This window comes from Macrotis lagotis, chromosome 2 (assembly GCF_037893015.1).
Source record: "Macrotis lagotis isolate mMagLag1 chromosome 2, bilby.v1.9.chrom.fasta, whole genome shotgun sequence".
Lineage (NCBI taxonomy): Eukaryota > Metazoa > Chordata > Mammalia > Peramelemorphia > Peramelidae > Macrotis > Macrotis lagotis.
This window is the reverse complement of record NC_133659.1, coordinates 312,885,419-312,908,954: the sequence shown is the minus strand read 5'-3', so window position 1 is coordinate 312,908,954 and position 23,536 is coordinate 312,885,419. Positions and strand designations below refer to the sequence as shown.

Genomic DNA, 23,536 nt, shown 5'->3' with positions numbered 1-23,536 from the left:
CCGCAGCTCCTTATCTGCATACAGCTGGCACTCTCCTTTGCAGACAGCCCAAAATTGTTCCTGATTGTTGCCCTGACGGAATGAGGGAGAAAAGGGTTTTTCTAGCTCTGGATCTCGGGTCCAACTGCTGACCTTTTTACCTGAAGGTCTTTTGGTTTGTTTGTTTGTTTTCAGGTTTTTGCTAGGCAATGGGGTTAAGTGGCTTGCCCAAGGTCACAGGCAAGTATTAAGTGTCTGAGGCCGAATTTGAACCCAGGTCCTCCTGACTCCAGGGCCGGTGCTTTACCCACTGCGCCACCTAGCCGCCCCTCAGTTCAGTTTTCTGTAAAATGAGACACGGGCAGAGGCCGGGGGCGTGGCCTCGGCGAAGGGGCGGGGCCTAGGCCAAGGGCGGGGCCCTGCCTTCGCTCCACCCTCTCTGAGAGGCGGGGGCGGGGCAGCGGAAGCTTCCGGCGGAACCGGAGGGCCGAGAGCCGCGGCTTCCGGCCGGGCGCTTTTCGCGAGCGCACCGCCGCTTCCGGTGCGGGGGGCGCCCTCGGCTTCCGGTGCAGGGGCGGCCGCGGCGGGGGCCGGATGGAGTACCTGCGGGTGCTGGGCCGGGGCCTGGGCCAGGTGAGCGGCCACGGAGGCGTCTTCGGCTACCTGCGCCAGCTCTTCAGGTGAGCGCGGGGCCGCGGCGCGGGCCGGGGTCACCTTGAGGCGCCCCCAAGGGCGAGGGCCGGGGCGGCCCGGCGGGGCCCGGGCCGGCCGGACCGCTCTACGGACGAGGAAACTGAGGCAGGCCCAGCCAGGACCGCATGGCCGGTGAGTGGCCGAGGCTGGACTTGAACTCGGGCCTGTCCGGCCCCAGCCCCCGCGCTGACCGCCGTGTGACCGAGAGCCTCCGAGGGTGCTCACGTGCACAGGGTCACATGACCGGGATGCGTCCGAGGTGACACTGCGGCAAAGTCAGGGCATCACCCGTCTTCCTGGCAGCCCTGGCACTGTGGTTGCCCTCCACGGGGGGCGACTTGCTGAGGGCCTGGAGGAGCTCGCTGCCGAAGCCAGCATTGGATCTCAGGGTTGCAGGAGTCCAAACTCAGAGATAGCTCTCCTGAACAGCGCTTTCCTCCTCCCTCCCTTCCTTCCCTCTTTTCCTTTCTTTTCTTTTTCTTCCTTCCTTCTCTTCTCTTCTCTTCTCTTCTCTTCTCTTCTCTTCTCTTCTCTTCTCTTCTCTTCTCTTCTCTTCTCTTCTCTTCTCTTCTCTTCTCTTTTCTCTTCATCCTTTTCTTTCCCTTTTCTTTCTTTTCTTTTCCTTTCTCTTTTTTCTTTTCTTTCCCCTTTCTTTTCTTTCCTTTCTCTTTTTCCTTTCTCTTTTCTTTTCTTTCCCTTTCTTACCCTTTCCCTTTCCTCTTTTCTTTTTTCTTTTCTTTACCTTTCTTTCCTTTCTCTTTTCTTTCCCTTTCCCTTTTTCTTTTTCTTTTTTTCTTTTCTCTTTCCTTTCCTTTCCTTTCTTTTCTTTCCTTTCCCTTTTTCTTTCTTTTCTTTTCTATGCTTTTCTTTTCTTTCCTTTCCCTTTTCTTTACTTTCTCTTTCTTTTCTTTCCTTTCCCTTTTCCTTACTTTCTCTTTCTTTTCTTTCCTTTCCCTTCCCTTTTCTTTCCTTTCCCTTTCTTTTCTTTCCTTTCCTTTCCCTTTTCTTTCCTTTCCTTTCCCTTTTCTTTCCTTTCCTTTTTCTTTTTTTCCTTTCTTTTTTTTAAAAAAAGATGAAACTGAGACCAGGGGAGATTGAGCAATCTGCCCAAGGTTACACAAGTATTAACTTTTTTTTTAGATTTTTCAATGGGGTTAAGTGGCTTGCCCAAGGCCCACTTAGACTAGGTAATTATGAAGCGTCTGAGGTCGCGTTTGTCCTCCCGACTCCAAGGCCAGTGCTCTATCCACTGCGCCACCTAGCCGCCCCATTACACAAGTATTAAGATCAAGTAAGTGGCTCAGTAGATAGAGTGCCAGGCCTGGAGTCAGGAAAACCTGAATTCAGACATAGTTCCAGACACTTGGTTGCTGTGTGACCCTAGGCAAGTCAGTGCATTCTATTTGTCTCAGTTTCCTCATCTGTAAAGGGAATTAGGAAACGAAAAGCACTCTAGTAACTTTGCCAAGAAAACCAGAAATGGAGTCAGGAAGAGCTGGACACAATTTAAAAACAACTGAAGTTTAGCACACAAATAGTAAGAACATAGAATCCTAGAACTATATTTTAAAGAGACCTCAAAACCATCTAATAGAGCCCCTTCATTTCTTCAGGTGAGGAAACTGAGGCCCAGAGAAAAGACTCAGGATCACATGCCTTCCTCAGAAAGTGTTGAAATCCTGATCCTCTGAATTCCAAGCACAGTGCTTATCATTTATTTTAAATCTAAGTTATTATTGTATCATACACAATACATACATATATATGTATGGGGTTTTTTTGCAAGGCAATGGGGTTAAGTGGCTTGCCCAAGGTCACACAGTTAATTATTAAGTGTTTGAGGCTGGATTTGAACTGGGGTCCTCCTGACTTCAGGGTTGGTGCTTTATCCACTGTGCCACCTAGCTGCTCCCATATACAGTATATTAATAGAGGCTGCTTTCAGTTTTACAAAAGACTTTACATATGTTGCCTTGAATATTACATAAAGGACTGAGAGTTGACCCAGGACGATCCAACTTTAGACATTAATTAGTTGTGTGACCTTGGGCAAATAAATCATTAAATATCTCTTAGCCTATTGGTCTTAAAAAAATAGCATTTATTGAATAGGATAAATCTCTGGAAGGGAGAAAGAGAAAAATACTGGGAAAAGCTTTGAGCATATAAAAACATAAGACTCCAACATTATTTTTGTTATAAATAGATCTGTAAAGTGGGAATAACAACAGCTCCTATTTTACAATATTGTTGTGAGGATCAAATGAGATAATATCAATTGCTTTTCAAACATTAAATCCCTAAGAACAATCCTAGATATTGTCATCTTTATTAATATCATGCTATTTTGTTAGCACTTTACCGTGATCCATGAGTGGGTGTTAGTGGAGACATTGTGGGGCTTGAGTCTGTAATTCTTGGATTTCAACTATTGTGCAGTAAGAAATGAGGAAGTGAATGGATCCGGAAAATCCTGGGAAGACTAGATGAATTGATTCAAATTGAGCAGAACCAAGGTATTGTACATAGTGGCAACAGCAACATTGTAATAGTGATCAACTGTGAGTGACTTAGCTATTCACATCAAGGCAATTCTAAAGGATATGTGAGGAAAAATATTATTCACTTCAGAGAGTGAACTGATGAACTTTGAGAAAGGATTGAAGTGTACTTATTTTTTTTAACATACTTCATTTTTCTTTCCTTTTTTTTTTTGCTACATGACTTAAATGGAAATATATTTTGCATGACTTCATATTGCCTCAAATTGATACATTACTTGCCTTCCCTTGGCTAGGAAAGGGAAACAATTTAGAACTCAAAATTTTTTATGATTTTAAATTTTCTTATTTTCTTATTTTTTATTTTTTAGATTTTTTTTTTTATTTGCAAGGCAGTGGGCTTAAGTGGCTTGCCCAAGGCCATATAGCTAGGTAATTATTGAATGTCTGAATCTGGATTTGAACTCAGGTACTCCTGACTCCAGGACCGGTGCTGGTATCCACTGTGCCACTTAGCTACTCCTCAAATTTTTTTTTTAGGTTTTTGCCAGGCAAATGGGTTTAAGTGGCTTGCCCAAGGCCACACAGCTAGGTCATTATTAAGTGTCTGAGATTGGATTTGAACCCAGGTACTCCTGACTCCAGGGCTGGTGCTTTATCCACTGCGCCACCTAGCCACCCCTTCCCTCAAAATTTTTTAAAATGAATGTTAAAGTATTCAAAAAAGAAGAAAAAATTTTTAGATTCTAATTTCTCCTTTGAATTTTTTTAAAAAAAATTGTACTGTCTTGTTTTTTATGTCCTCATCCTTTACCACAGTATATCACCTCTTCTCCCACCAAGAAAGTTATCACATATAACAATATTTTTTCAAAGTTTCCTTCCAAAAACAAAGTGGGAAAAAATTCAGTATAATTTATCAGTACATTAAAAAAAAAGTCTGAAAAGAGATGGAATGTATAACACTTCTGTACCTTTCACATCAAAGGGGGACTTGGAGTTGTCCTTTCAAAATCTCCTTTTGAGCTCTGCTTCATCTTTATAATTTTGTCTTCACTGGATTTTTTGATGTGTCTTTTCATCTGCATTTACATTTCATGCCTTACATCTCAGTCTTTTCATTTACATTGCTGTGAATAGTGTTTATTGTTTTTTTGGCTCTGCTTCCTTCATTCTGTATCAGTTCAAGTAGAGCATTTCATACTTCTCTATAGTCATCACATTTCTCATTTCTCATAGACCAGTAATATTCCATTATATTTATTTACCACCATTTGTTTAACTATTCTTCAGTTGATAGTTGTCTACATTGCTTCCCATTCTCTGCTTTCTAAATAGCTACTAAAAACATTTTGTTGTATTTGAGAACTTTCTCCTTATTGATGGCCTCCTTGAAGTATAAGCTCAGTAATGGAATCTCTGTTTTAAAGATCATCACTTTATTTGCATAGATCAGGGAAATTAATGACTTTTCTATGGACACAACCAGTATTAGATTAGGTTTTTGAACCTGGTTCTTCCTAACTTCAATTCCAGAAGAGAGTTCAAAAACCAAGCATTTTTATTTATGTATTCACTCATTGCTCCATTCATATAATTTTTTATTGAGCACAACTATTCAGGAATTAACCCTGTACATTAAAAATGTTTGCATTGGGCTTAGTTATTTGAAGTTTGCTTGAAAGTGATTTGTTTGGAATAGAATTGTCCCAAAATTGTTTGTTATTATTTTTTTTCCTGCAGAGTGAGTTAATCGGGATACTTTAACATCATTATTTGATTTAGTCATGAGAGTTACATATGAGGTTATTAGTGACTGTAAACCACAGTCCTTGCTGTATTTATACATGGAATTCTAGCTCAGTAACTTGGCTCTCTGTGTGGCCTTGGGCAAGACATTCTTCCTCTTAAATTGATCAGGGAGTTCTAGTTGGTTCTTCTCTTGGGTCTCTTCCAGTGAATCTAATTTCCTTCCAGTGGCTCTCCTAGACTTCCCTCACCTCCCCCACCACCATCTTTGTGTCTTCTGCCAGGTACTGGGTGTGAAGCTGGCCTCTGCTATTGACCACGATAGGCTGGTCACTAGTTTTCTTTATAAAGTTTGGGCATTTGATGAGGTGAACTCTTCAGTCCTGAAGCCTGTGTGTCATTCTGGGAAGACCTGCCATAGACTCAGGGTCAAGGTAGTCTTAGAAACACTTTGGTGGTAGGCCCTTATCCTGGAATCTGGACTTCTAACACTTGTGACATCTTTTTTTTTTTTTTTTTTTAGATTTTTCAAGGCAATGGGGTTAAGTGGCTTGCCCAAGGCCACACGGCTAGGTAATTATTAAGTGTCTGAGGTCGGATTTGAACCCAGGTACTCCTGACTCCAAGGCCGGTGCTCTATTCACTGCTCCACCTAGCCGCCCCACTTATGACATCTTAGAAAGAGTCCTGGACCTGGAAAGTGAGGATCTGGCTTCCAGTGCTGGGGTTTTCCTGCTTATGCTTCATTTTGTTCTCAATATTGATTGTACCTCTGAGGTTCTTGCATAAGACACATGGAGGTGTATTATACAATATTATCGAATTAATTAGTCATCAAGTGGAGTGCTCAGGTGGACATTTTGTTTCAGCACCCTCATTTATTAACAGGAAGAAAATGAGACTCAAAGATGTATAGTCATGTGCCTCCAAGGTTGCATAGGTAATCATAATAATAATAATAATGTGCTAAATGCTTTATACACCTCATTTTATTCTTATAACAATCCTGAGAGATAGAGGCAGTTATTCATATTTGACAGATGAGTAAACTGAGATAGATAGCGTCTACTCAGGGTCACATAGCCAGTGTCTGAGGTCATATTTGAACTTGAGAGCAACACTTTGAATAAAATTCAGATGAGGAAGGAATCAGAGTCCTAAGGTGAAGGGCCTTTGAAGAGAGAAATTGGCTAAGATGTCTGGGTGAAAGACTTGGCCTTCCTTCCACTCTGGGGGGCAATAAATTGAAGAGGTTGTGCATGGGAAGGGAAGCTGTATAATGTTTTAGGGGTATCCTGGTTGGGTTTTTACTGGGCAGTTCCGCATTCTACTTTAGTTTATATTTGTTGTTTCTTCCCCGTAGGCAGAACTAGCAGGTAGTATGTGGAAAGATTTAGACTGTATCTAAGGAAAATTCCCTGGCAATGAGGGCTGTCCCAAAATGGCATGAATTGATTTGGGAGCTAGTGGTTTTGTTTCACCAGGTCTTCAAACAAAGTGTTTACAATCACTTACTGGCTATGTTAGAGAGCGGATTTCTATTTGTTCATGTAAATGAACTTTGAGACCTGTGTCCTTTAATTGGACTTCCTCTTTTTCTGTGGAGTTTTCCCTGATGCCTATCCTTTCGGAGTATACACATAATGCTATTATAGCAAAATGGGCAGAGGTGAGCTAATCTGAAAAATCCTCATCCTAAGCAGCAGACTTCAGCCTGTGAAAACAGGAATGGAGGAATAGGGCGAGAGGACAGATTGAGGAACTCAGGAATCCAACTGCTGGAAAACATTGCCTTTGACCCTATTGAGAGACTTAGAACTTTGGAGCTGGAAAGGGTTAATAAGTCAATGGAGTCTTTTCTGAGGACTAGAAGAGGTAAATGATTGTCCCAGACTGGGCCTACCCCCAGGCCTCCTGCCTCATGGGAGCTTTTCCATTCTTTCATTTTGCCTCTTATGACTGGCTGATTTGCTTAGCCTAATCAGTTCGTATTTCTTAGTAACCAGAATGATTCTAGTCTTGCAGAAGTTGTTGAAATTTTACACGTTCTGAATGTTGAAACTTCTTGTTTGAAAATGATGGATCTGCAACCTTGATCAATTCCATCATTCCATCAGTGCAACAATTGGTAACAATTTTGGGCTGTCTGCAAAGGAGAGTGCCATCTGTATCCAGATAAGGAGCTGTGGAGTTTGAACAAAGTTCAAGGACTATTCCCTTTAATTTGGGAAAAAAACCAGATATCTTATTGTCTGATCTTGTTACCTCTTAGACTTCTTGTCTCTTCTTTAAGGGTATGATTTCTCTCTCATCACACCCAATTTGGATCAAGGCACAATATGGAAACAAAATAAAGACTGACAGAGTGCTTTTTGTGGCGGGTGGGGGGAGTAAGATTGGGGGTAAAATTGTAAAACTCAATATCTTTAATAAAAATAAATTTAAAAAAAAGAAAATGATGGATCTGAGGGCAGCTAGGTGGCACAGTGGATAGAGCACCGGCCCTGGAGTCAGGAGGACCTGGGTTCAAATCTGGCCTCAGACACTTAATAGTTACCTAGCTGTGTGGCCTTGGGCAAGTCACTTAACCCCATTGCCTTGCCAAAAAAAAAAAACCCTTATATATAAAAAAAGAAAGAAATGACAAGGAGAATGATTTTAGAAAAATCTGGAAAGACTTAAATTGATGCAAAATGAAGGAAGCAGAATTGTTTGATGAAGAAATAGAAATGACATAGCTCTTAGTAGCAGTGATCCAAAACAATTCCAGAGAACTAATGAAGCATCTTAGCCACCTCCAGACAAAGAATTGATATTGTTTGAATTCAGACTGAAGCATATTCTTTTTCACTTTCATTCTTTTATTCAAATCTTCTTGTACAAAATGACTAATATGGAAATGGTTTAAATGATTGCTCAAGTATGATCTACATCTGATTACTTATCCTCTTACAAAGTGGCGAGGGGAAGGAGAGAGGAAGGAGGGAAGCAATAGAATTTGGAACGCAAAACTTGAAAAAAAGTTTTGAAAATTGTTTTAACATATAATTGGGGAAAAATAAAAAATATATTTAAGAAAGAAAATGACGGATCAGGTTTGATTTCACTTTGTACGAAGAATCACATATAATGTAAAATATTTTCTTTTTTGCAGGGTAAATGATGTGAGGGTTGGCACATTAATAGGGGAAGACAAATACGGAAACAAATATTATGAAGACAAGAAGCAGTTTTTTGGTAAGTGAATATATGGCAATATTTAAAAATTAGCACAATATGAGAGATTAGGATTTAGTTTGGGCATAGAGCTTTAAAATTTTTTGCCAGTATGTATATTTCACATAAATTGAGTTGGTTGATTCTTGTCCTTCGTTGTCAAAGAAGACCAAAATGATATCAGTAGGTTAGAGACAAGTTACAGTGTGTCCGACTGTGGCTGATCAGACCAGTATGAGCTTAGAATGCTTCACCTCAGGTCTGGCAGAAATAGTCCTTGGGAACATCTGGGGTGGCTTCTCTAAACTTATGCATCTCACGTCTCTTTTGAGCTTCTTGCATTCTGCCTTCAAGTAATGCATGGTGAAAGTAAGTACGCTTGCCATGACTGTTGTCTTAATCATCATATGTTTTATTTGTGTAACAGTTTCCAGAGTAGTACCTTTTCATCCCATTTGGTTCTCACAATAACCCAGTGAATTAAAGATGTTATTATCCTTATTTTACACATGAGGAAACTGACCCTCAGGGAGTCTAAATGACTTGCCTATAATGTAGCTTTACTGTTTATGCTAGAAGACTTTTGTATGCCACCCTGGGAGCCTGATTACCATTTTAATGTCAGTTCTATTGGAATGTGCAGTCTGAATTCCACATTGGTAATTGAATGGCCTTCCACTTGGTGGATCCAGCAAGGGGAGAGCCCTCTCTGTTCTTTCTTGCTGAGGGCCTGACCAACAAAACAGATCTTTTCCTCTGCTCCTGATCTTCAGAAGCCAAGGATTCTTACAAAACAGGAGAAAAAAGGGTAGGGTGTTAGGGGCAGGTTGGGATAAGTGAGGAGGGCTCTGGCAGCAGTGTGGTAGTGAGCTTCCTCTAACAGCAGCTAGTTTTGACTCACATGGTCATAATTTGAGTGCATGGGATTTGGGAACTGGCTTTACTGATAGCATGGGTATTTTATTCCTTAAGAACAGATCTCTTCTAAGATTTTAGTAAGTATGTCCTCATTCAAAGATTTATCTTCTTTGGCATCATAGGACTCTACTTTTATTATTCTCTGCTACTCAAATCTATATAATATTATTGTTTCTACTCAGGTCGTCATCGATGGGTTATCTATACTACTGAAATGAATGGAAAAAATACATTCTGGGATGTGGATGGAAGCATGGTACCCCCTGAATGGTAAAAGAAGGGAATAATTTGTGTTATGCGTTTTATATATATATATATGAATTCTGCTGAAAATTTAACTATATTGACCAAAAGAAGCAATACAGTAAAATGTAAAGAAGCATTGCAACCTTAGGAGCACATGAGCAGACATTAAGGATGCTGGCTTAATATGAGCAGAGGACATGGAGATGTGGGGGGTGGGGAAGGAGTTCTACCTGCTCCTGGAGAACTCCTGAGGCTAGATTTCTTCAAAAAGTGCTTTTATAAATCCTTATGGGCCAAATAGCTATTGATCACCAGTAGGGTGGGGTGGTATTGTTGAATAGGTAGGAGGAGCTCAGAGGGTAGTCTGGGCTCCTAGGCAGCAGTGAACAAGAGCTGCTGCTTTTGTAAAATCAGTTATATGCTGATAAGAAAGGGAACTTGATTGGGGGGGGGGGGGTCCACTGTCTATCATATGCATGAATATTCTTAGATTTTATCTCTTATTTGACCCACCAGCAGCTGACTTTTTTCTCTGGTGATATAGACATTTACAGAGCTTAAACATTTTTGAATCCCAGATTTAGTGTTTTCCTTGTTTGCCTTTGTTTTTCACAACTTCATTTTTTTATTGTATTCTTTACATTTATGACATTTTTTTAGTATTGTACTGAATAAAGTTATTGTATTTTTCTCCTTGTTACCCTCTTTGAAGACTCATCATTCCATTGAATATGATCTCTAATGTTGGTTGTTACTTCTGTGACTCTGGGTGGTCCTCTGCCTGCAGGCTGCCTCCCCTCATACCACTGAACTCACTGACTCTTATACCCCAAGGAGGTCATTGACAGAAAGGGCCTCCCTACTCTTGTCTCTCTGTATCTCTCTTTCAGTTGATTCCTTCCTTGTGTCTTACAGACTTGCTTATTTCTCCCCATCTCTGCTCAGCTGCCAACTCAGCATGCCCGGACAGAATCAATTATCTTACTCCCCTCCCCTACCCCTTAAGAACTTTCACTCTTTGGAACTTTCACTGCTTCATTTGATGGTGTCAACACTTTAGAATTCCCTTTCATTCTCCCTCTCCCAAGTTCCTCAGACCTCTTCTTCAACATTCTCTTTCCTTTCTGGACTCCCTGTGCTCTGTAAACTCTATAGAGCATCTTTCTCTTTCTTCCCCTCTGCTGCTTAGGCCTCACCTCCTTCCTAAGGCCTCTTTACCTTCTTTGTGTGCAACGCAGGTTCACCTACAAGTCTAGAGAAAAGGAAGCTCCTTTGGGGCAGTCTCTTCACCTTCATCTCTGTATCTCCTCTGCCTAACAATGTATGCTTAACCAGTGGTTGCTGATTGATTATTTACCAATTTCTTCAAGCAGTTGATTTATATTGTCTCTCAAGTTAAAGGACAGAACACCTTTCACATGCATCCTTTGTTAAGTGTCTGAACCAGTTATATGTGAAATATTACAATTTTTAATTAGCAGTCTATGTTCTAGTTCAGGAGTTTGTAATCCAGTTTCTGGGAATTTGGATGGGAAGAAAATGACATCTTCATTTTCATTAATCTTTTTACTGAAATTTAGCACTTTCAATTACTTAAAATGGTGACTTTTTTTTTGAGAAGGGCTCATTCCTCAGACTGCCAGCAGGGTCCATGTCCCAAAAAAGGGTTCATAACTTTTCATGGAATTTGACAAGATGTACAGCAGTAAGAAAAATGAATGTGAAGTCTATTTTCACTGTTAAATGAACTACAAATTAAAACTACATCACTGCTTCATATACAGTTTTATTCATTTGGACTCTTCTACCAATACAGTTCATTCTGTTTCTTAGCAGGCAGTTTAAGAAGTTTATGCGGTCTGATCATTTAATCCCATCATGTCTCCAAGCTGACATGGCTGGTCTAAAGATGGTGGACACAAGAGTCCAGCCCAGGACCTGTTTGTGGCAGTTCAACTTGAGTGGTATGGCCTTGAAGAAACTATGGTTCCTTCTGGGTTGTCATGAGACGTTAGAACAAGAGCAGCCAAAGCACCACTTTTTGTAAAGGGAGGATCCCAAATGTGCTTGGAACAGAGTAAAGATCATGTGGTTTCTGGGTTTTTGTCAGTGCAGAGTTTATTTCCATGTGGTGGCATCTCTTGTTCACTTTCAAATCATTGACCTCTTTTCATAAACTCATAGCAGAGAGATTGTTTTTTACCTTTGTGCCATTGGTGGAATTGTAGTTATTCTCTAGGCTGAGGACTTTTGTTTTAATGTCATACCCATATGGGATGTTTAACGTCTTTACTAATCAGTTTTTTAAAGTGGCTTAATATGTGTGGGGCAGCCCTTCCTTGAGAGTGATAGAATATGAGGGATTGTAATGTACCCCAAGAGCAGGCAGAAGTGATTGACTTTGGAGGCACTTCCTGGAAAGGCATTTGAATTTAACTAAATCTTGACAGATGGATGGATGAGATGTCAGGAAGATGTCAGAAAGAAGGATGAAGGGGAAGGTTGCTTTGGGTGGTATTGTGCCTAGACACAGGATACAGACTATTAGCATAGACATGTGCTAAATAAAGGAAATGTATCATTGGCTCATAGTTTTAGATCTGAAAGAGATCTTCACCATTTGTTCTAAAAACCTCAGTTTACAACAGAGGAAACAGGTCACTCAGGTAGTGATGGGCAGGATAAGGAATTTGACACAAGGGCTCCCCCTCCAAATCTAGCAGGCATGTGTGGGGAGGGGATCACCTGAAGCTAATTTAAATTAAACTGATTACTTATTTGCTTTTGACATTCATTCATCCATTTCTCCAATCTGGAATAAATTCTAGATTGAATTTACCACTGACTTTCTCCTTCTGACACTAACCTGTTCCTCAACATGGCTCCAGTTGCAGATTTCCAAGAAGCAGACACTGTTCATTCAGAAATTCTTTCAAACAGTGGGTTGCCAAGTTGGTGTCAAATAGAGATCTCTTGAATTTCTGTTCCAAAGTGTAGGAATATTAAAGTTTTGTTTGGATGTCTGCAAAGCATTTTTTAAAGTAGATTCTCTTATGTTACAAAGTGTTACTCTTGCTAAATGATAATGTGTCTTTCATATAAAAATAATTTGCAACCAGCTGTCAGGCTTGTTATATTTTTTCCCTGCTAAATTTTTTTTTGTTAAATCCTATGCAATGTTTTTTTTTCTAGACATATTTTTTGTTAAAAGTATGTCAGTTTAGACCAGTGCCTCCATTTTATGTGACTGGATTATTGGAAAATTCCAAAACTAGACTTTGAAGATAAGTCTTTTTGATAACTTGTGATGAATGAGGAAGTATTTTTGATTCTGTCATTCAGTTGAAATCTTTTTCCTTTTCACAGATTATCAGACTTATAATACTTGCTGGGCACAGTTACTCATGGAAAAATTTGAAGGCTTCTAGATAAAAACACATTTTGAACCCTTTCTGAGAAACCTTAGTGAAGCATACTGTGCAGTGGAATGGATCTTGAAAAATTTTCCATAGAGATGGCCTTTCTTTCCCTCTGTGCCTGGGCTGCCACTAAAGTGTATGAGTTCTTTAGAAGAAATAATGGGAGGTCTGAGCTTGCCCTTTTGGTGATGGTTTGAGTGGAGTGAAATTGAGTTAGAAATAAAGAGAACCTATTTGTGTCTTCAAAATAAATGACAAATTACTTGAAAACAGCCTTTGAAGTTGTTTTTGCCCTATAAGAAGCCTTTTAATAGGATATTTTTAGAACTTTCATAATATTTTCCTTTCTGGACCTTCAGAAAGAATTCCTTTCTTTGGCTGTTGATTTATCTTTAGTTTCTATCTTTTGCTCTCACCACTGAGGGTTAAATTCTATTCTTACATTATTTCGGAGGGATGCTGATTGAGACCAATTAAAATAATTTGGTTACTTATGTTTAATAATGCTCAGAAAGGTAAAGAGGTTGTCAAGTTCAGTATTTTCTAAGCAGGTGGTATTCTAATTGTGAATCCTTAAATACATTCATGAGATTTGTTTATACTTCTTTTGTTTCAACAGACCTACTTCAGATTGAGTTATTTGTCCCTTGTTTAAATACTCATCTCTTATGTCCTTTTTTAGGATAAGATTAAGCTTTAACTGATCATGGAAAGAATTCATGGAGGGTGTTTCTCCAGATTTAGAAAGTAGATTTTTCATGTCTTATTTATTCAAGACAAAAGATGATGGAGAAGTTTTGCCATGGCCAGGTACTACAAAAATGAAACTGTTTTCTATCAGCATCTTGGATTTCAGTTTTGTATTGATTTTGTTCTCTTGTGCCTAGTTCACTCTATGATATTGTTGCACAAGAAAATTTAAAAAGTGAGTTGTCCTCTTTCCTAAATCTGTGAGAAAAGTTGGGACTTGGAGGGCACATCTCAGGGACAAGAATGAGGATTTTTTCTATTCTTGTAAAAAGCTTCTTGAACTTCTGAATCTATCCAGGATAAAAGAATGGGGGACCAGTTTATTGATTTCATTTGTCTAGAGAACTATCAGGGAGGAAATGCCCTCTACCAGTACAGATTGCCACCTCCTCTGTAGCTCACTTTTTTAGGGTTGCCAAGAGAATTGTTGGGTGAGTTAATTTCTCAGGGTCTTGCAACTAAGAAATGTCAGAGGGGGCAGCTAGGTGGCGCAGTGGATAGAGCACCAACCCTGGAGTCAAGAGGACCTAAGTTCAAATCTAACCTCAGACACTTAATTGCCTAGCTGTATGACCTTGGACAAGTCACTCTTAACTGCATTGCCTTAATAAATAAAATTTTTAAAAAATGTCAGAAATTGGATACCTTTCTGTTCTTGAGATAGCTTTCTATTTATTCTGCCACAGTGTGTATATGCATAGTGATGCACTGCTGCCTTGGGTAGCCCATTCAAGTTTGAGATTGCTAAAATTATTTTTTAATATTTTTTCTTTTAAGCTTTTTGTTGTTTCAAATTCTTTCTCTCTAACACCATACCCCCACCCCCATTATATGGTACGATACCCATTATACGTGTGAAGTCATAATTGCTATAATTGTTAAGAAGTTCACCTTTCTGAATTTCATGGTTCAATTTCAGGAATCAGTTTTTCTGTTCTTTTTTTTTTTCTGGCAGGGTGGTAAGGTGGGGAGAACCTGGTTTACTAGATGGATAGATTGGGGAAGTGTCATAGATCTGGTATAATTGGATTTCAGCAAAGCATTTTCAAAAGTATCTTATGTTATCTGTTTGCAAAAGATGGAGAAATGTAGGCTATATGATAGATCAGTTCAGAACTAGTCAATGACCAGACCCAAAGACTATTGATTGATTGGAGAGGAGAGGTTGGGCAGAGATCTCTAGTGGATTGCTGATTTGAATTTGACTCTGTTTTGCTCAGGATTTTTTCCAATGGTAAACATGTTATGGTGATTAAATTTGTAGAGACAAAAACCTAGGAGAGATAGCTAATATATCAGAGGATGGTCAGGCTCTGAGAGGAAGATTGATTGCCCTTGACAGGATGTTCTGATGGAATGAATTTAATAAGATTTAATAGGAATACATATATGGTCCTATTATTGGATAAAATCTATTCTGTAGTTGCATTGTGTCCAGAATAAAGAAGGTGCTGCCTAATTTTCTGCTCTGCTTAGAGCCACAGACAGGCCTAGGAGCCCTTGGAGTGACAGCAACCCATCCCCTAAACTGCCCTGACCACCATTTCTGTTCCCAGCCATCTTTCACAACAATCATCTGGGGAACTGACTTATAGCTGAAGCAGCCAGGCAGCATGTGCCAGCTCTCTCTTTCCAATTCTTCCCACTTTGATCTGCCTAATGTAGTAGAGCAGAACAAAAAAAGTTTGGGATCATAGGGTCATAGATACAGATTGCGAAAGACCTGCAGCCATCTTCTCTTCCAACTCCTTCATTTTTATAAAGAACCAAAGGCAAGGAGAGATTCCCTGGCTTACCTAAGATAACACAGATAGTAAACGGCAGTGGTAGAATTTGAGTCCACACTTTTAACCCCATCCCATCCTCTTTCCTTTGCACCATGTTTCCTGTGAAAGTGGTGATGGCAGGGGTGGCTAAGTGGTGCAGTGGATAAAGGACCGGCCCTGGAGTCAGGAGTACCTGGGTTCAAGTCCAGTCTCAGACACTTAATAATTACCTAGCTGTGTGGCCTGGGGCAAGCCACTTAACCCCATTGCCTTGAAAAATCTAAAAAAAAAAAGTGGTGATGGAGCTGTGAGCCTGAGGTCACCAAATGGCTTGTTTGTTTTCCTTGCTGGGTAACCCGGGAGGCCCATCCTGTAGACCTGTAGAGAAATTCTGTGGTGAGATTCCTGTGAAGTATTTCTTAAGTAATTCTAATCTGTAATACATCAGCTTTACAGTCCTTAATGTTGCATCATGGCCATTGTACCAAACTCTAGTTATCTGGTTTTGTTTTTGAAAGAAGTCACATAGAGGACAGTGCTTTCTTCATCATTAGGGCTTCATTGCCTCCCCACCAAGAAAATGTTTTTGTGTTTAAATTTACTTTAGGTTCTCTTCTTAGAAGTGGCTCCTTTTCTATTCTCTTCACATGCTAAACAACATTTTATTTCTATCAAGTAGTTGAGATGAATTTTTAATTGCTAAGGTTTCAGCAGGGAAATAACAAATAGATAAATCTTGTATTATATATTATTAATGCAGGGATTACATCTTTTTCGTGTCTTATTTAAGTTACTTACATTTAGGATTCATATTTTTAAATGAATTTTCTATCAGTAAATTAGTTATATTCATTTTATATTTCCATTAAAATTTTTGTCACAAAGTGATGTGTATAATCTGGTCAAAACTACTATTTGTATTTATTCTGGACACTTCCCTAGCTTTATTTAATATATAATCAATACCTTTGACATGTTGTTAATAAATTTACCTTAAAGTAGTTGATAGAGTGACAGAACTTTGATTTACAAAGCAGATTATTTGGGAGGGTCTTCTGATAGTCTTGTAAATACTGTATCATTGTAAATATTATGTAATATTATCAACTTCATTTTACAGATGAGGAAACTGAGATTCAGAGAGGTTACCTGGCTTGAAGGTCTCAACCTTCAGGGTTTTCTGACTCCTAATTCTGCTTCCATTCCACTGTTCCATAGCTGCTTTCTGAAGGAAAGAAATACTTGAGCTGCCATTTGATCTGTGAAGATCAAATGAGATAGTACATATGAAAGCTTTGTAAACAGTACAAGCCTGTTCCAAGTATTATTAGAAAACTAATGAAAACTCAACTTAATCTCTTGCTTGCAAATTTTATTTATTAAAATAATAGCATTTGTAATTGAGGGCAACATCTTCTAGTTACAACATTAGGCATATTATTTAGTCCTTGATTTATTTTAAAAACATTCTCTTATCCTTCCATTGGCTTTGGGGCTAATTAAATATATGTATGTATGTATGTATATATGTATATGTATTTATATATATATATATATATATAAATATATATATATTAGTTTAATGATGAGGAGAGGGGTCTGTGGAATAGTTAAGTGCTCTCCATGGTGCTGACATCTTCTAGTATTATTAGCAGGTTTGAGTGGAGGTAAAATTCCATTGAAATCTCCAAGATCTTGGACAATGGCTAACTACAATAGTATTTTATTTTTATAGCACAATTTACATCTATCAGTAATGCAATCCCGTGATGTTTTTTGCACTTTGTCTATATTACAGTCATTGTTGTATACAATAGCATATCTATAAATGGACTAGATCATTATGAAGAAACTCATCCCACAGTTCTGGCTCATAAGAAGACAGGAAATGTATGCAGTTTTCTTTTCAAGAAGAAAAATCAACTGTAGAAACAATTGATTCTGTCAGGAGAAAAAGAAAAAGTGGCAAAATAATCTGATATTGTTCTCTGCGTTAATCACATTCATGAGAATAATTGCCTGCTGATCCATTGGAAGACATAATTAATCATAGTTAATCTGAAAAAAAGTTTGAATTATTTGAATTATGATTAGATATTCTGAATTTAACTTTGAGTTTCTTCATTACAGTGAAATTCGAGTGTAGTCCAGTGTTCCCATCTGTTAGCATTGCCCCAAATTGGGAATAGTTTGCAGAAATCTTCTAGCCAAGGTGCTGCTGGAGAGATTCTGTTCAATTAATTCAATAGGCTTAAGTGCTCACTGTTTGGTAGGCATTCTATTTGGCCCCGGGAAGACAAAAGGCAAAATAAAAAAATAGCTCCAGTCCTCAGGGAGTTTATGTTCTACAGAGAGAAACTGGGGATACACAGTTAATTAAACCCAAAATGTATGGAAAATAAATGCAAAGTGACTTGTATGTGTTTGTGTGTGAAGGGGAACTCTAATAATTGGCAGAGTTGAGTTGGGCCCTTGATCTGCATCTTGAATGGAGCTAGGATCCCAGGAGACACAGGTCAAAGTAGAGAGTATTCCATACATAGGGATGACCTTTTATCTCCCTGTCAACACTAAGATGCTGTGATTTTTGTAACTTTATGGCTTTATTTCCTAAAATTAATTTTTAATTGGACTTCACTTTTCCACTTTCCACTTTTCCACTTCCACTTTCTCTTATTTTATAAGCAATTACTGCCATTGGAAAACTAGAAAGGAAGGTCCAGGACCAGGAGCTAGTCCGCTTGTTAACACCTTTAAGTAAATATAATTGAGGAAAAAAGAAATTTGGAGAAAAATTCGATTGTACAGTAGATAGAGTACTGGGTCTTGAAATCTGGAAGACCTGAGTTCCAGTGTGGCCTTTGATACAATTAACTTTGGCAAGTCATTTCACCTGTTTGTCTGAGTTTCCTCAACTGTAAAAAAAAAGGGGGGGTGGGGATAATAACTATCCCTACCTTCTGTGGTTGTTGTGAGGATAAAATATTTGTAAATATGCACTGTGGTGCATGACCCTTATAGGCATTATTTAAATGTTTGCTATTATTGCTGCTATTGTAAAATATGGGCACACATTGGACATTTAATTCAATTATTTAGCAAGATTCTGAGGAGAGTTACTTGCATTTGATCTAAACCTGGATATCACAAGTGACAGAATGTTGTTTCTTTTAATTAGGACTATGCTTTGGGGACTACAAGAACACATTTTTCTTGCTTGTCATTGAAAAAAATGGATTATAAATTGAGAAATCTTTTGAGAGAGAAAGGTCATTGAAATCTGTAGCCCCTCTCTTTTTTAGCACTTTCATTTGTCCTTCATATTGCTTATGGCATTTACTGACAGATGGAGAATATTCTAGTGGTGTCTTCTGGGCCTTTCTTTTTCTCCTTTGACACACCATCCTGGTCATCAGTTCACAAATGTGTCATTAGTAGGGAAGCAGTAGTCAAAAGTCTTTGGTTTGATGTTATCCATGCTTCCTGTCTTTTATAGTCAAGGATCTCTTGATAAGTCCTATACCCATATTAATGAAAACAAGTGTGTGTTTAACAATGACTACCAATCATATCTGATATTCTTAGTGGAAATTCCAAGAAGCTAAGAGTCTTTTAGGTAATATGGGGATTGGAAGGGCAAAGGAAAAAACTGACATTATCTCACATTGGTTCTTTTAATGAAGGTAGGTAACAAAATCAACAGTTGTCATGGATCAAACCTAAATGTTGGTCCCTCTTTCCCTCCCTATTTTCCAGAACTGTTGGGGGTTGGTTACATCATTTTGAACTTTTTAGTTCTCTGTTTAGTTCCTATTCTTTTTTTCTTTTGCTAGATACATGAATAGGTCTCTTCTTGGGTGAGCAGTTGCTGTTGAAGCAGCTTTCTTCCTCGTACTCTTTCTTTCCCCCCCATTTTTTATAATCAAATTTATGTCTTGATTTAATTTGGTAAGACTTTAGTAAGATTCTAGAACTTAGGTCTTTGATAGTCTTATTACTTGTTTGTTTTAGAAGTTGGTTTGAGTACTTGGTTTTCAGTGCTGAATAGGATGATCTAATAAAAATGGATTATATCTCTGTCTCATGATGGTTACTTCAGAATTTCCAAATTTACTAATCTTTTCCAGAATTGGTGATTAAAGATGACTTGCACAATTTTTGTGAGTTAACTGACAAACTCAGTCTTAATTGGAATATTATAAGAAGTGGGATTTGGGATGTTTTTGAATTCTCTGGCGTATAACTCTAAACTACAAAGGAAATTTACAACATCCAATTCCTAGTTGGATAATTGTGCCATGATTTAATTCTTTTTAAAAATGATTTTTATTCCATCTTTTAGTTTACATTATTTAGATTTCTCCTTGTATCTTTCCCCTTCCTCCCTTCCAGAGAATCACCCCTTATGACAAAGGATTTTTTTTTTTAATATGAAGGGGGGGGACTCAAACTGATCACTTCATTGGAAAAATTATGCTATATGTGATGTCCCACACTTGTGTACTCTCTGCAGAGGAGTTGGGTGTATTCTGATTTGAGACCAAGCTTATTTTTTTGTATTTTTGTACCATTCAGTCTTGATTGTTTTGTGATAGTTGTACTTTTTATTTTCATGGATATATTCATTGAGTGCACTTTTTTTTATTTATTTCACTTTATATTAGTTAGTGTTAGTCTTTTCCTACTTCTCTCATCCTATTCACTATTTTTTACAGAACAATAATAGTCTCTTAGATTCCTGTCCCATAGTTTGCTTAGCCATTCCTATGCAGTGGGCTTTGTTTAAAGTTCTTTGCTACTACACAAAGTGCTGGTATGAATATTTTGGTGCATACGGAGGCTTTCTTGTCAGCGATCTCTTGTCCGGCAAGATCTCTTTGTCTAGCGTTGGAACCTCTGGGTCAAAGGGTATAGACATTTTAGCCCTTTATTTGCACGCATGATTTAGTTCTTTTTTAGAAAAATATTGCTATTCATCTTTTTTTCCGAGTAATGTGAAATATATTAATGTAGAAATCTTAGCCTGGAAAAGGACCTGAGGGTCAGAAGTTTTATGGAGTGCAACTTATGTCTCTTTTGTTTGTTTAAACAAGAATAATGTTGGAATAGTGTGGGCTGCCCTTATGCAAATCTGCATGCTTTTGACCTGGTCCACGGACTAGCTTCTCCTCAGCCAGAAAACAGTATTTTATGTGCAGTATTTTATCAAAGGATGATTGACTGGAATGCTGAGTTCCATGTAATTTCAGTTTGTCTGCCTCTTTGGCTTCACATTCCGATTCTTAAATTTTTAGCTTCTGGAGTCTTTGTGACTGGAAATTTTTACCTAGAAAACTATACCTGGTTTTTTAAAAACAAACTTCAAAGAAGAAAAACAGTTATTTTGCTCTAAACTTTGCAGGCCATTCAGAGCAGGTGGATGCTAGGTATGCTACCTAACTGGGCCAGACAAGAAGGCTCTTTTCTGTGGGAGACCCTCATGGGTCCAGTGTTGAAGAAATATTCTGCATGCCAGCTCACATATTGCTGGCAGGTTCTAAGGGCGCATCCCCAGGACTTGATTCCAGGTTCCTGTCTCTATTTCTTATCCCCTCCTCACTTCTTTATACTCACTCTCTTGTCCCCTAGCTTGGATGCTTCTGAAGGTCCCCAGCTCCTCCTGCTTCCAGTCTCTCTAATCCACCTCCTTGACTTCTAGAAAGCCTTTGCAAAGCCCATATGACTCTGACCCCAGGTCCCTCCCCACTCAAGGGCCTCCCCTTCAGAAGACCCCAGCTTCATTCCATCCTAGCCCTGCCCTTCAGTCCAGGGCTCTGGGCTGAGTGTGGATCCGTTTCCTCATTATGCTCTCCTGCTCGGAACACCCTCTTTTCTTATCTCCATAGTCATCACTGTCTCTAAGGGGAGGTGGATCTGAAGCTGCCAGTCAACAAATGTCTCCAAGGTAGATCTTCTGTGGAACCTACTTGCTTCCCTGCAGGAGGCCAGGGCCTTTTCAAGGAACCTCACCCACTAAGTCTTAGAGGTCAGAACTTCTCTGGGATCTGCAGCGGATCTTTGAGATTTGTTGAGAACTTCTTGATTGTCACCAAACCATGACTTAACTTGTGCAGACAAGGAAGACAACACTACTTTAACCCATACCAAGCCCCTTGAGGGTGAATGTACAGACATCTGTGAAACTGTCTTCAAGGCCTTCATCAGTTGCTTTACCCACGCTGGCTCCCACAGACCCAAGTAAGCCCTATTTTCTCCCAACAGATGCCAGGCACTCCTCTTCCTCCCAACCTCAGCTAAAAAAAAAAATACTTCCTTTTCAAATTTTCCTCCCCTGTGCCCCTGCCATTCTTTATTTTGTGGTATTTTTATCTCTGTCCATGTCATATTATCCCAATAGGTTGTATGGCTCTTCAGGGCAAGAACTATGTCATTTTTTTCATATTTACATCTCTAATGCTATTGCAATACATACTTAGGAAGTTTTTAATGATGAGTGCTGGATCATTCCCAAAACACAGATTGACCTTTCAAAATGAGGCAGCCTGGACCTGGGCAGCTAGAAGCCACCCTGAAGGCTCATTTGTTTACTGACCTTGTTCACCCTTCATCTTAGGCACCGGTGGCTCCACTGCATGACCGAGGACCCTCCAACAACTGTCCCACCCACTCCTCGTAAGTTCATCTGGAAGAACCACAAATTCAACCTGAGTGGTACCCCCGAGCAGTATGTTCCCTACTCCACTACTCGGAAGAAGATTCAGGAATGGGTCCCACCTTCAACACCTTACAAATAGACCCAGCTTTGTCAAATGATACTGGGTGCCTGTGTAGATTGTACATTTGATGGTTAAATCCTTAATAAAGTTGCATTGTGTCTTCAGAACCTTTTTGACTTTTAAACGTTTCATTTCATGTAGCATGTCATAGAGCTTGGTTAAGAGAGGTTTTCCAAGCCTGTCTGATGGCTCTCCAATTCATTGTAGCCCTCTCGGTGCCTTGGCCTTAAAGGCCCAAGGACAGATGTCTTGAAATGCTGTAGCAACCTACTGGAGGTAAGTGCACCTGTGAATGTCTCCTTGCTGCCCTTGGTGCTGGGGTGAGCTCATCTGCCAATGAGCAAATTTAATAATGTTGCTAAAGGCATAGCATCTGTCCCGTAATAAAACAAAGCAATGCCTTTTAAAATTTCATAAAGCAAAAGCCCACCGGGAAATAACAGCAGGCATCAGTCATAAAAATGAATAAGTAAGAAGGCCAAACAGAAACAGTCAGCAACTTTCAGAGGAAAAAAATACATTAATTGCCCCAATATTGTACTAGAGTGATGCTAGATTGATGAAAATCTCTGGTGTTTGTAATTGTCCATGTGGGGGGGGGGGTTGTGAGATCTGGCAAATTTAAGTCACTGTTCATAATACTCCCACTTGGGAAATGCTGTAGTTTTAGTGAAAAATATATGAAGAATTAAAATATATATACATATATATATATATATATATATATATATATATATATACACATATATATATATATATATATAATTTATATGTGCATACAAAGCACCATTGCCTCAAATGTATAGTAAATCCAAGCATATTTGTGGCAGGTATGTTCCTAGAAAATTATAGAGAAGTGTTGGAGTTTATAAGGAAAATGAGGGCACCATATTCTTTCATTCAGCACTTACTAAACATCTTCTGTTTTCAGACCTTGACACATAATAGGTACTTCTTGATTAACTGTAGTGTACTAGGTCTTGGGACTATAAAAACAAAAGACAAAACAGTTTCTTCCCTCAAGGGACTTGCATTCTGTGAGGGGAAATAATATATACACACACATAGAAAACAGATGGTTAACTTGGTAGGAAGAGGGAACCACTGGAGTTCATTGAGTAGGATGGGAGGGACATGGTCCAGTCTTTCCTTTAGGACTATCACTTGGTACCTTTGTGGAATGTGGTTGGGAGAGGGGAGGGACTGGAGCCTGAGAGAAATTAATAGTGTAGAAACAGCAAAATTTGGCAAGAAATTGCACATTTCTGGGAGTGTGTAATGAGACTGAGAAGTCAAAATTGACATCAGAGTTGTGAACCACGATCCCTGAAGGTCTGCTATTTCTATCAAAGTTTTCCCCCAGAGAACCATCCCATATGATAGTATTTTAAGAGATGTTATAAAAAGAACAAAAATCAATACAGCCAATTGTTGCATTAAGAGAGTCTGAGGGGCAGCTGGATAGTCTGAGGGTGCAGTGGATAGAATACTGGCCCTGGAGTCAGGAGTACCTGAGTTCAAAT

The 23,536-nt window shown here is 39.1% G+C and overlaps 1 protein-coding gene across 1 annotated transcript; it reads left to right on the top strand.

The window, feature by feature from the left end:
• The first annotated feature begins 523 nt into the window (after window positions 1-523).
• On the top strand, window positions 524-22,120 carry NDUFA12 (NADH:ubiquinone oxidoreductase subunit A12). Its single transcript, XM_074226600.1, has 4 exons — window positions 524-659; window positions 8,077-8,159; window positions 9,239-9,326; window positions 21,851-22,120. Exons 1-4 carry the CDS (start codon window positions 574-576, stop codon window positions 22,029-22,031), a joined length of 438 nt encoding a protein of 145 aa, XP_074082701.1. The 5' UTR covers window positions 524-573; the 3' UTR covers window positions 22,032-22,120.
• Window positions 22,121-23,536: the final 1,416 nt, after the last annotated feature.

Excerpts from the sequence above, each read along its gene's own strand:
- NDUFA12 (XM_074226600.1), top strand. The coding sequence starts at position 574 with ATGGAGTACCTGCGGGTGCTGGGCCGGGGCCTGGGCCAGGTGAGCGGC. Across the intron at positions 8,160-9,238 it reads AGACAAGAAGCAGTTTTTTG|GTCGTCATCGATGGGTTATC; the intron begins GTAAGTGAATAT and ends GTTTCTACTCAG. Across the intron at positions 9,327-21,850 it reads AGCATGGTACCCCCTGAATG|GCACCGGTGGCTCCACTGCA; the intron begins GTAAAAGAAGGG and ends CCTTCATCTTAG.